This window comes from Artibeus jamaicensis, unplaced genomic scaffold (assembly GCF_021234435.1).
Source record: "Artibeus jamaicensis isolate MK-2021 breed Jamaican fruit bat unplaced genomic scaffold, CSHL_Jam_final contig_548, whole genome shotgun sequence".
NCBI classification, from domain to species: domain Eukaryota; kingdom Metazoa; phylum Chordata; class Mammalia; order Chiroptera; family Phyllostomidae; genus Artibeus; species Artibeus jamaicensis.
This window is the reverse complement of record NW_026521883.1, coordinates 21,564,667-21,578,978: the sequence shown is the minus strand read 5'-3', so window position 1 is coordinate 21,578,978 and position 14,312 is coordinate 21,564,667. Positions and strand designations below refer to the sequence as shown.

At 35.5% G+C, this 14,312-nt stretch overlaps 1 protein-coding gene across 1 annotated transcript in view; it reads right to left on the bottom strand.

Moving 5' to 3' along the window:
- Positions 1-14,312, bottom strand: part of FAM227B (family with sequence similarity 227 member B) — a 217,028-nt gene that overhangs the window by 190,884 nt on the left and 11,832 nt on the right. Inside the window, exons 3-4 of the mRNA XM_053670138.1 lie at positions 9,050-9,275; positions 7,636-7,703 (exon numbers count right to left, since the gene is read on the bottom strand). Of these exons, the coding sequence (XP_053526113.1) occupies positions 7,636-7,703; positions 9,050-9,275 (294 nt within the window). The remainder of the gene's footprint in view (positions 1-7,635; positions 7,704-9,049; positions 9,276-14,312) is intronic.

Genomic DNA, 14,312 nt, shown 5'->3' with positions numbered 1-14,312 from the left:
AGTGTATTAAGTGTGCAATACAATAGCATTATGTCCAAAGAGCAATACTTTAATGAAAAATACTTTATTGCTGAAAAAAATGCTAACCATCATCTGACCCTTCAGTGAGTCATAATTTTTGCTAGTGGGAGGTTCTTGCCTCAATGTTGATGGCAGCTGACTGAGAGGATGATGGTTACTGAAGGTGGGTGTGGAAACATCAATGATGTTTGGATTGGCTCTTCCTTTCATGAGTAATTTTTTTAGTATATAATCTTTATCATATTTTTTCCATTACCATTTAGTCCCCTTATACCCCCTCTCTCAAGCAATCACCACACTGGTGTCCATGGCCATGTGTACCTTTTCTTCTTTTTGCTTTTCATGAATGGTTTCTCTGCAACATGTGATACTGTTTGATAGCATTTTACCCACATAGAACAGAAGTCAGCACTCTCAAGTCCTGCTGCTGCTTTATCAACTAAGTTTGTGTACTATTCTAAATCTCCTGTTGTCATTACAACAATTTTCACAGCATCTTTTCCTGAAATGGATTTCAAGAAACTACTTTCTTGCTCATCTATAAGAACCAACTCCTCATTCATTAAATTTTACAATGAGATTGTAGAAATTCAGTCACATCTTCAGGCTCTCTACTCTTAATTCTAATTTTCTTGCTATTTTTACCACATTTGCACTTACTCCTTCCACTGAAGTTTTGAACTCCTCAAAGTCACCCAGAAGGATTGGAATCGACGTCTCCCAAACTCCTGTTAGTATTCATATTTTGACTTCTTCCCACAAATCACAAATGTTCTTAATGGCACCTAGACAGTGAGTCCTTTCCAGGAGGTCTTCCACTTATCACACCCAGACCCATTACAGGAATCATACTCTGTGGCAGCTATAACCTTGCAGAATGCATTTTTTAAATAATAAAACTTGAAAATCAACATTACTCTTTGATCCATAGGCTGCAGAATGGATGTTGTGTTAGCAGGCTTGAAAACAACATTAACCTTTACATCTGCATCAAAGCTCTTGGGTAACCATGTACGTTGTCAGTGAGCAGTAATATTTTGAAAGGACTCTTTTTCTGAGCAGTAGGTCTCAACAGTGGGCTTAAAATATTCATTAGCCATATTGTAGACACATGTGCTGTCATCTAAGCTTTGTTGTTCCACTTACGGAGCACAAGTAGAGTAGATTTAGCATAATTTTAAAGGGCTGTAGGATTTTCGGAACAGTAAATGAGCAACTTGAAGTCACCAGCTGCATTAGCCCCTTATAAGTGCAGCCTGTCTTAGCTAGATCCACGGGATAACTTGCTGTAGCCTCTGCACCAGGACTTGCTGCTTCCCCTTGCATTTTATGTTAGTGAGATAGCCTTTTCCTTTAAATCTCATAAACCAACCTCTGCTACCTTCCAAAATTTCTTCTGCCTCTTCCTCATCTCTCTGACTTCACAGAACTGGAGAGAGTCAGGGCCTTGCTCCAGATTAAGCTTTGGCTTAACGCAATATTATGGCTGGTCCGATTTTCTACCCAGACGACTAGAACTTTCTCCAGATCAGCATAAGGTTGTTTTTGTATGCACAGTACTTGTATGCTCACTGGAATAGCATTTTTAATTTTCTTCAAGAACATTTCCTTCGCATTCACAACTTGGCTGTTTGTTGCAAGAGGCCTAGCTTTCGACATGCCTTCTTCATTAAACTTAATTGTTTCTAGCTTTTTTTTTGAAAAAGGATTTTATTTTTTTATTATTTTTAAAATCATTTTATTGGTGTTCAAGTACAGTTGTCTGAATTTACCCCCACCACTCCCCCCCACCCCAGCCAAACCCACCTCCCTCCTCTCCTTCCACCCCCTTTGGTTTTGTCCTTGTGACCTTTACAGTTATTCCTGAAAACCCGTCCCCCCTCCCCCCATATCCCCTCCCACCTCTAGCTTTTACATGTGTCTCTTTCTTTCACTTAAACACACAGAAGCCCCTGCAGCATTATTATTTGGCCTAATTTCAATATTCTCATGTACTGGGATATGGGGAGGCCTGAGAAGAGGGAGAGAGGAATGTTCTATTGGAAGAGCAGTCACAAAGCAACATGACATTGACCAATTAATTTTGTTTTTATGTGGGCACAGTTTGTGAAGACCCAAAACAATTACAATAGTAATGTCGAAGATCATTAATCATAGATCACCATAACAAATATGACAGCAGTGGATATGTTTGAAATATTGTAACAATTACTAAAATGTGACACAGACACACAAAGTTAGCAAATGCTGATGGGAAAAAATGGCATCAAGAGGCTTGGTTGATGCAGGGTTATCACAAACCTTCAATTTGCGAAAAAGCCCAATATAGGGTGAGGTGAAAATAGGTTTACAGTTGTTCATATTGAAAATAATACAATAATTTAAAAACAAAAAATCAATTAATACAATAATGAATACATAGTAACATGAATAAACTGTTTTATGTATTCACTACTGTAAATGTATTTTTTGCACCACCCTGCTGTTGCAAAGTGCAATAGAGCAAAGTGCAGTGAAACAAGATGTGCCTGTATATCTAATCTAAATGTACACCCACAACTACATATCTTTAATAAAGTAGAAATAAAGATGAATTTCATTAAATTGAAAAAAGATAGCTACCTAAACCTTTAGACATTATACTTAATAGCAAAGTATTAGAATTCTTTCTGACTCAAATACAAGATGAGAAACCACTAACAGTGTTGAATGATATCTGTAAACCAATATAATTTCCTATATATCAATAATAACCCACTTAATAACATAATGGAAAAACAATCTCATTGACATTAGTAATAAAAATTTACCCAGGAGTGAATTTAACAGGGAATATGTAGAACTTATGTGAAGAAAGTCACACAAATTTACTGAAGAAGTTAAAATAAGATCCTTATGTTTTACTCCCTTACACACACACACATAAAACATTGTGTGGATTAAACAGATATAAAGAATAATACAAGAAAACACAGGTAAATATATGCATTACTTTGTGATGAAGCAAGCCTTCTTAAATATTAGGGTACTAAAGGCAAAACATTTCAATAGAAAATTATCAATCCATAAAAATATAAAATTCTATAGTGCAAAAAAACCTTTTTGATTAAAAGACAATAAAGATCACAACAATGTGCTTTCTCATGCATCACGTCCTGTGCAGAGTTTTTTGGTGAAACATCAAATCACCCAGGTGACTCAGCCCTTCTACAGCCCAGATTTGGTGCCCTGTGACTTCTGGCTTTTCCCAGAACTAACATCACCTTTGAAAGGGAAGAGATTTCAGACCATTGATGAGATTCAGGAAAATACAATGGGGCAGCTGATGGCAGTGTGCAGAACTGTGTGAGGCCCCATGGTGCCCACTTTGAAGGAGACTGAGGTGTCATTGTCCTATGTACAATGTTTCTTGTATCTTCTTCAATAAATGTCTCTTTTTCATATTTTAAAATAAGCAATAAAAATGGTAAAAATATGTATTTATATACATATATATTAGTGAGAAGGGGTACTATTTTTAAAGCATAAAGAGCTCTTAGAAATAAAAAATAATAGCTAAAAATGGCAAAAGTTCATAAATAGGCAACTCAAAATAATAAAAACCCAAAGACCAATATAAACCTTAAAAATCAACATTGTTAGTAAAAGTATGAAATTAGTAACATTTATGTCTGTCAATTCTGCAAACATTTAAATATATAATATTAAATGTTGGCAAGGGGATGGAAGAGATCAGTCACAAATTCTACTGTTACAAAAGTAAATTGGTGCTATCTCTTGGAACCAAAAGTATTTGGTGCAATTAGAAAACGACTCCTTGAAGTGTCAAAAGTTAATTTTCATATTACTTTTCCCATGTACCTCCAATTCTAGAAATTCATCTTAAGAAAATATTCATGGTAAGCAGTCTTTAACTCTGAATATATTCACAGCAGCTTTGTAAGTACTAATACATAATGAGCAATAACCTGAGAATCCAATAAAATAGTTATTATATTAGTTTAATCTTAAAATGGTATAGAAACACATATATTAATAAAGTATCATAATATATTTAATTAATTATATTTCATTTTATCTGAATTATCTAATTTTTAATTTTTTAAGTTTTAAAAAATGTTTTCATTACCATTTATCTTCTTTATACCCTCTTCCAACTCCACCACCCTCTGCCCCCTACAATCACCACACTGTTGTCCCTGAGTCTTTTATTTTTTGCTTGATCTTCCTCCCCAAACCCCCTCCTCACAGCTGTCAGCCCGCTGTCTAAGGGTCTACCTTTAATTTGTTGTAACTTCAGTTTGTTCATTGGATTCCACATATAGGTGAAATCATATATTTGTCTTTCTCCAACTGGCTTACTTCACTAACTATAATGTTCTCCAGGTTCATCCATGCTGCTGCAAATGGTAATATTTCCCTCTTTTTTATGGCCAAGTAGTATTCCATTATGTAAATGTACCACTTGTTTTTGATCCACTCATCTACTGAGGGGCACTGGGGTTGTTTCCAAGTCTTGACTACTGTAAATAATGCTGCAATGGACATAGGGATACATATACGCTTTTGAATCAGTGTTTTGGATTTCTTCAGCTATATTCCCAGAAGTGAAATTGCTGGGTCATAAAATAGTTCCATTTTAAAATTTTTTAGGAAACTTCATACTGTTTTCCACACTGGCTGCTCCAATCTCCATTCCCACCGACAGTGAATGAGGGTGCCCTTCTCTCCACATCCTTGTCAACACTTGTGGTTTGTGGATATAGTGATGATTGCCATTCTGACAGGTGTGGGGTAATATCTCATTGTGGTTTTAGTTTGCATTTCTCTGATAATAAGTGATGTTGAGCATCTTTTCATATGTCTATTGGCCATATGTATGTCCTCTTTGTTTAAGTGTCTATTTGGGCCCTTTGCCCATTTTTTAATTGGATTGTTTCTTTTGTTTTGGGTGTTTGTGTGTGTGTGTGTGTTGAGTTTTAGAAATACTTCCTCTTTTTTAATCCTCACCCAAGGACAGGACATTTTTTTCATTGCCATTAGAGAGAGAATAAGAGGGAGAGAGACAATGAAGTGAAGGAGAAGCACTAACTGCTTGCCTTCCACATGCTTCTGGACTAGGAATCATAGGGCCCAGACCTGGAACAGGGATCAAGGATTGAACCCACAACCTAGGTATGTGCCATGACTGGGAATTGAACCTTCAATATTTTGGTTATGGGACAGTACTCCAACCGAGCCACATGGACAGAACTATACGTTCTTTATAAATTTTGAAAATTAACCTTCATCAGATGTATTATTGGTGAATATAATCTCCCAATGAGAGTGTTATCTTTTCATTTTGTTGATAGTTTCCTTTGCTGGGCAAGATTTTTTTTTAGTCTGATGTCATCTCACTTATTTTTTCTTTTGTTTCCCTTGCCTGAGGAGACATATCAAAATGTATTTCTATGAGAAATATCAGAGATTTTACTGCTTAGGTCTTCTAGGATTTTATGGTTTGGGGCCTAATATTCAATTTTTTAATTCATTTTGAATTTATTCTTGTGTATGGTGTAAGAAGGTGGGCTTGTTTCATTTTTTGCACATATCTGTTTAATTTTTCCAGGACCATTTATTAAATAGATTATTTTTATCCCATTGTATGTTCTTGCCTCCTCTGTTGAATATTAATTAATTGACCATTAAGGTGTGGGTTTATTTCTGGATTTTCTATCCTGTTCCATTGATCTATATATCTGGTTTTATGTCAGTACTATGCTGTTTTGATTACTATGGCTTTATAGCATAGTTTAATGGCAGATAGCATGGTTCCTCCAAATTTGTACTTCTCAAGATTGCTGTGGTTATTTGGAGTCTTTTGTGGTGCCATATAAATGCCTGGAATATTTGTTCTAGTTCTTTGAAATAAGCCATTTGTATCTTGATATGAATTGCACTGAATCTATATTTGCTTTCGGTAGTATGGTCTTTTTAATTCTTCCTATCTATAATCATGATGTATGCTTCCCCTTACTCATCTTCTTCAATTTCTTTCATCAGTGTCTTATAATTTCTGAGTACATGTCCTCAATATCCTTGTTTAAATTTATTCAAAGGCGTTTTTTGGATGCAATTGTACATGTGGTCATTTCATTAGTTTCCATTTCTGACAGTTCATTATTGGTGTATAAAGATGCAACTTTTATATAAAAGTATAAATGGATATTTATTTTGTACCCTGCTACTTTCCTGAAATCATTTATCAGTTCTAGTAGTTTTGGGGGGGGGGAAATCTCTAGGGTTCTCTATGTACAGTATCATGTCACCTGCAAATAAGGCAGTTTTACTTCTTCCTTTCTAATTTAAATGCCTTTTATTTCTTCTTCTTCTTCTCTGACTGGCTAGGACTTTCAGTACTATGTTGGATAAGAGTGGTGAAAGTGGACACTCCTGTCTTGTTCTGGATCTTAAGGAAAATGCTGTTAGTTTTTGCCCATTAAATATGATGTTGGCTTTGGTTTTGCCCTGTGTGGCCTTTATTATATTGAAGTATGTTCCCTCTATTCCCACTTAGCTGAGTTTTTATCATAAATGGGTGCTGAATTTTATCAAATGCTTTTTTTGCATCTATTGATATGACAATGTGAATTTTTTTCTTTTATCCTTAGCTGAGGACATACTTACCGGTTTTTAGAGAGAGGGGAAGGGAAGGAGGGAGGAAGAGAAACATCAGTGTGAGAGAGAAACATTGACTGGTTGCCTTGCACATGCACCTACCTAGGGACCAAACCCACAACCTAGGCATGTATCCTAACCAGAAACTGAACTCATGACCTTTTGGTTTACTGGACAATGCCTCACACATTCCCACCAATGGAGCCACACTGTCCAGGGCTGACAGTGTGATTTTTATCCTTCATTTTGTTTCTGTGGGGTATCACTTTATTGATTTATGTATAGTGTACCAAACCTTCCGTGGAATTATAGGCCAGTATTCCTGATGAACATAGATGCCAAAATCCCACTTGATCATGGCATATGATCTTTTTTAATGTATTGGTGGGTTCAGTTTACAAATATTTTCTTGAGGATTTTCGCATCTATGTTCATCAGGAATACTGGCCTATAATTTTCTTTCTCTGTAGCATCCTTATCTCGTTTTGGAATTAGGATAATACTGGACTTGTAAAGTAAGGTTGGGAGTCTTCTCTTCTGAGAAGACTAGGAGAGATTATTCCTGAGTTTTTTGGAATAATTTCAGAAGTATAGGTGTTCGCACTTCTATGAACGTTTCATAAAATGATTTCTTAATTTTTTCTATAGGAGGAGAACTGATGTGGAACCTGAACTTAGTATAGGATTTAAATTATTACATAACAAGAGGATGGAGTGTATACATTAAAATAAGTTTTTAAATAACTCCTAGTGCTGTGAAAATACCAACATTCTAGAGGCAATATTGTATATGTAAAGAGAATATGAGCCCAACTATTTTGTAAACATAGAGTTAGAAGATACAAGGCTAAAATGAAATTTTAAAAACATCTATGGAATAATCTATTCAATTATAGTAATTATATTTTCTGTGGAAATATAATTTTTCCAGAAAGATGGAAACAAATATCATACCATTATCATCTTTTTCTTATGGTACTTCCTTAGAAATGCCTTGTATTTTTCCAATTTTCCTTGAGAACCTTTAAGAAATAAAAAGTCACAACATATATGTATATTTTGTGTGTGTATACATATGTATATCTTCTTTAAAAATGAAAATGATTTAAACACTTCAAATGTAATATATATGAAACTATTCAATGGAATCAACTAGCTATTTTGATAAGCATAATGTTAGACACACAAACTCTTATTAACTGAGTAAATAACTGTTATATCTTCTCTTCCCTTTTGTTTTTTAGAAATGTCAAGTTCAAACTAGTATGTCATCAGTACCAACTCCTATATGTAAAGTTTTACCCCCATGTTTTCCAAATAGCTCAGTTACCTGCGTTGTGGTTTTATGGTCACCTCAGATTCAAGAAAGTACAGACTTTGGAGCATGGCCCAGTGAAAGACTGTGGGGGCTGTGAAGTCAGTTAACCTAGACTTCAGGCCAAGCTCTGGTCTTTATACACTGAGGACAATGAACATACCTAAAATTATTTTTACATTGTGCATACATGCACTCTCTCTCTCTACATATATATTTCAAAAATATTTTATATTAAAAATAATCCAAAATTAAATAAGAACATTTAAAATATAACAGTAGCAAATTTAATAGTATATTTAAACACATTCTCAGAATTTGAAAAATCAAGGTACATAAAAGAATATTAAATATCTAAATAATATTGCTAATTTAATTTACTTAATACATAGAAAATACTTCCTAACTATAACCAATAGCAGCATTTTTAAGGCTTAGATATGATGTCTGCCCATTAAATCAAGAATAAGACAACAATCACCATCAGCATCCAAACACTTTTCTGAAAGTGTTAATTAGGTCAGAAAAAATATATACAAATTTTGAAAGGAAGTAAAAGTTATCATTGCTAGCAGATGTGCTTTTGACTCACTCTACAGCTATTCAGAACTGAATACGGAATATGTCCTTCCTTCAAGCTAACTCAGCTCATGCAGATCAACTCTCACCCCTTCTACTTTGGGAATGAGGTACTTATGTTCTTACACTCTAAGCCTTGCTGGCTCCCTTGTCTCTGCTACCAGTATCGGTTGTCGCAATCCTACTTCCCTCATATTCAGCTACCTTTTCTCCAGCTTAACAAAGTTCACAGCTATCTGAGGCTTTATCCTAGAAATACTTTCTTTTAATGTATTCACGTTCAACTAAAAATCTGTACTAGAACATTTTGAAATACAAGGTTTTTAAAATAAAAATTATTTTAATTTTGTTTTTAGATACTCTATACCTTAGGGTTTCATTTTTTATGAACACAGAGACAGACAGACACATTCACACACACATATGTACACACATGACTGACCACTGCTTTACACACTTGAAAATAATGTTTACCTAAAATTATGCTGTGCCATTCAAATATTTTAGCAGCATGGTTCTCCAAAAGAGCTGAACATTCCTCTAATCTTGACTCCATGATCAACTGGGCATCATATATTCGAGGGACATTTTCCTGTAGATGTGTATAAATTGAAGCAAATGAACAATCTTCTTTTATTTTATCCAGAGTGTATTCCCATGTATCATTATCTTCAAAAATGACATCTCTTGGCCAATAATCCTGCAACAAATGTGATGGAATGCAATTTAAATCAATGAGCTAAAATTGAGATTTTATTACATAGCCTTACTTTTTATTAAATGTATTCATTAAAATTTTGAAACAATCATAAACTTCAAAAGCTTCAAATGCTTTATAAAAATTTTTTCCTGAATCATTTGAAAATAAGTTGCTTACTTGACTGATGACCCACCGTGTTTGAATAATTTAGTGTGCATTTCCTAAAAACAAACATATTCTTCTACAGAACCAAAATGTAACCACCAGAACCAGGAAATGGGCAGTGGTTCATTGTTGTTATCTAATCCTCAAATTCTACTCAAGTGTCATCACCTGAACCAACAGTGCCCTTTATAGCAAAAGGGTCTGGTTTAGTATCACACATTACATTTCAGCTTCATATATCTTTAGTTCCATATATCGTACTATAATTATTGCATATTATAATTATTTCCAACACTGAAAAACACTTAGCCGCCCTTATCTTTAGTATATGTATTTACCTTATCAATATTTTCAGGGGATCACTAACCAATCCCTCCTGTCTACTGACAGCCTCTTCTTTGTTGGAGGCCCTTCTCATCCTGCGTAGGCTCCGACACCCCTCGCCAGGTTGACCATTCTACAGGGACACCATCCTTACTCCCTGCTTGGGCTCTGACTTCCCACGTCAGGCCACAGCTTACCTCCCTACCTCCCAAAACCATCTTCCGCCCCTACCCCTGGCCACACATGGGTACCATCATCATTCCCTTGGACTCTGACACCTGGTGTCACATGGACATGCTTCTCCCTGTGGCTGAGTTCAGACAGCTTGCTCTGTGCTATAACAGTACATCCCATCGCGCCTGCCTTGTTTTGGTCTGCAACTGGCTTTAGGACTAAATTAGTCAGGAAGGGAAGGAGAGGAAGAAAAAAGAAAAGAGAAGGAAATAAGAGGAATCCCCTTTTCTCTGTTTAAAAGTCTACTAAAACCACTAGTGCTAGAAGGATTAATGTAAGGGCCAGGATAGTAGAGAATATGATGACAAGTTAGATCTATCAAATCCCACTCAACTCTAAAATGTAACGATGTGCACACTCTGCTGCAGTCCTTACTGATGACCCAAACCTGGGATGCAGGTTGTTCCTCTTGGTCCTATGTCTGTCAGACACTAGAGCTGATACTGTCCACTATGATCTGAACGTCTGTGTCACCCCCAAAATTGTAAGTTGAAATCCTAACCATAAAGATGATGGTATGAGGCAGTGGAGTTTTGGGAGGCGATTAGGTCATGAGGGTACAGCCCTCATGATTGATATTGGTGCCCGTATAAAAGAGGCCCCAGAGAGTGCACCCATCTCTTTACCACGTGAGGACAGAGCAAGAAGGTTGTGCGTGAACCAGGAAGCAGGTTTTATACTAGACACCGAATTTGCTGGTGCCCTGATCTTATACGGCCCAGCTTCCAGAACTGTGAGAAATAAATTTCTGTGGTTTATAGGCCCAAAAAAGTCTACTGAAGATGCTATACATGTTTATCTATTAACTGTGCTCTCTAATGATAGCAAGTACTTATATAATACCTAGCTTTTAATGTTGGAAGACTTTCCCAGAGGGATCTCGTTCCCTCTGCCTTTCGGAAGAAAGAATATGACTTAGATACATGTGCACACTCTCCCAAATCCTACGAACATGTACCTTAAGAAACACAACCGCTCAGGAACTAAGTGTCAAAAAATACAAAGATCTCAGAAGAATAAGTTATGATCACAGGATACAGTCCACAGAGACAAACACTGTCAAATTAGAATAACAGCCACTTTTGAAAACAATCCTTATGGGTCATTTAAATGGATGGATGAATAGATGAATGAGTAAACAAATAAATAACATAGCATTTCCCAAATAAAGAGAATGAAAATGAAATAATTATTCTCTCTATCATAAAGTACCTTTGACCTTTCATGAAAAATCACAGAGGGATCTGAGCACCATCCAGGTCTGTACTACAAACCTAGCAGGTCTGTTAGCAGAAATGGGCACTGCTGCCCTAAGAGAAGAGGAATTAAAGTACCAACAGGGAGAAGTCATAGGAAACCAGAAAGAGATAAAGAGTAAGAAATAAATACTAGGGAAGATCAAATGTGATAACCAGATGAGGAAGGAATTCAAACCAACTCTTCAGTACCTAAATAACTGAAAAGCAATAAAAGACTGTGACAGTCTAGAGTAGGGCAGAAGGAGGAGGGTGATGTAAATTCCACTAGCACAGGGATATTTCTCTTTTTTGTTCATTGTTTGTACCTTAAGTGTCCAGAACATATTACCTGCCAAATAGTAGGTAGTGAATAAAAATCATTAAATGAATGAATGAATGAATAGAATAAGTAAGAGAACTGATAATGACACAATATTAGTGGAACAAAAGGATGTTATAAGAATACGAATATATTTTCATAAAAACAAAAAAGGAAATTGAATGCTGATGAAGTGATGGGGGAGGAACAAGAAATGAATGTGGGAACTGACCAAGAGAGAAATGATTGAAGATAAGAAGGTACATGGAACTATAATGAAGGATAGGAAGACAGGGAAGAAGAGTAGAAGGTACAAAATAATTACAATTAGAAAAGAAACATAGAAATGGTGGAAAGTGGCCAAAATGAGAGGGCTTTAGACAATGTAATAAAGAGTAAAGCAGAAAGTATGACGGGGGGCTGGGATGGGAGAAATAGACAAAAAACTGTACTTGAAAAATAACTAAATAAAATTTTTTTAAAAAGTATGAGAAACTAATAGAAAACAGGTAGGTTCCGGGTACTGTTCTCATGCTGACTGGTAGCAGAGCTGGCATTTGAACGCAGGCAGCCTGCCAGTCTGACTCCAGAGCTTCTAATCTCAATCACTGCACACCTATGCAAATACACACCTTTGCATTTATATTTTAGAAAAAAGGAAACTTAAACAGATAGACTTTTCAGGAAGGCTGAAGCAGTTTCGAATATGTTTTATTTTCTCTTTTGTTTTATTTACTTGTTTGGTCATAGTATGCCTGATTTTAAAAAGAATGAAAGCTTTATGAAGGCAGAAACCTTTGTCTGTTTTTATTCACTGTTATGTTCTAAATATCTATGTGCCTGACACACAGTAGGTGCTCCAAATACTTCTTAAATGAATGTGAGGAAGTTATTAGCTTTTTACTATTGTCTATAAGACAGAAGTTTTTCCAACAACAAAAAAAGTTGAATATCCAGTCATTTTATTCCTAGATATTTTCAAGTATCCTATAGTTTGGCAATGCATAGACATAGTCCAAACTTTAAAAAAAGAAACACTACAGAATACAATTATTAGGTTGGGAAATCTAGACAATAAAAAAATGTACAGATGAACCCATAAATGACAAAACAGCACAGCCGAGTATGTTGTTCTTTCAAATATTATCTGATAAAAATGGAAAGCTATTAATGGATATGCTATCCTTTGCATACAAGCATGGTACTTTGATTTAAAAAATATGTCGACTGATTTTAGAGAGCAAGGAAGGGGGAGAGACAGAAACACTGATGTGAGAGAGGAACATCAGTCGGTTGCATCTCATATGCGCCTCAACTGGGAATCAAACCCACAACCTAGGTCTGTGCCATGTCCGGGAATCAAACCCCTAATCTTCTGGCGCGTGGGACAACACTCCAACCAACTGATCCACACTAGCCAGGGCTTAATTTTGATTTTATTCTATCTTTGGTGAAGGGCAAGTAAAATAAACCTTTGATCTTGATTTGATTAGTATTATTCAGAATTTGAACAGAGTGACTATGAATATTTTACTTCAAATAATTGTAAAATTTCATCTAAATCATAGACTCTTATTTATTTATTTATTATTTTATTTTAATTGTTGGTCAATTGTTGTTCAGTTTTCTGTCTTTTACTCCCATCCCAACCTTCCCCCCAAGTCCTCCCTCCCCACCTCCCTCCCATTTCCACCCCACCCTAGTTTTTGTCCATGTGTCTTTTTTTTTCCATGTGTCTTTTTTACTTGTTCCTGTAAACCCTTCCCCTTTTCCCCTGAAATTCCCTCACTTCTCCTCTCTGGTCACTCAAACTGAGTATGATAGTATAGTCCAAAAGTCTCTATAATTATTTGCTGAGTTTGGCTTAATTTTAACTATAATCCCTTTTCTTGGACATTAACAAAGACCCAAAACATTGAGACTAGGCTATAGCCTGTTTCCATCATTATTTAAATTAAAATAGTTGCAAAAAGCTTCTCCTAAAAGTCATTAAAATTTTCTGGTTCTGCCACAGTGGTTGAAATAAACTTCTGTAAACTAGGAACATTTTCATTTTCTATTTGCTCCTAAAGGGAATGCAATCCTTTTTCAAAATATTAAAAATATATGAACAAATATAAGAACAGAAAATAGATATTTAAAAATAGATATTTTAGAAACTCAATTGTCAACAGCTTAGTCACAGCAAACTCTGTTTACATTTAAGTGTAAGTGCAAATTAAAGTCTAATCTACTCAAAATATGTACACACCTCATTAAAAAAGCCTCCTATGCTCTCTGCCTTCCACACTAACATCTTTTTCCTAGCCCTTGACACTCCTCAATGAAAAACAAACCTGACCTTCAGACTCACAAGTGCACAAACCCAAGAGAAAACCCATAGAACCCCAATAACTGCAGAAGTCAGTAGTTACACAGAATGGAAACCGGAGCTTTCAACATAAAAACACATTTTAAATATTTCACTCCGATTCAATATCAAAGAATACTGATGCACCATCTCTGCAAATTACCCATGAGTCTAAGCTGTAGTGAATGGATAAATGATGTAAGTAAGTGTAACTGTCAAATATTCTGTGAGCTGTAAATATGTAAGACAAACATTCTAAATTAGGAAAATTATACAGAAATGTCTATATAATTCTTCTGATAGGGTAGGGTACAGTACTAGAATTTTTTAGAAGTGAGAAAGAGAACAGAATATTGACAAGAGGAAATGCTACAAGATAGACCTTCCTGAAAGAATGTAAATAGTTA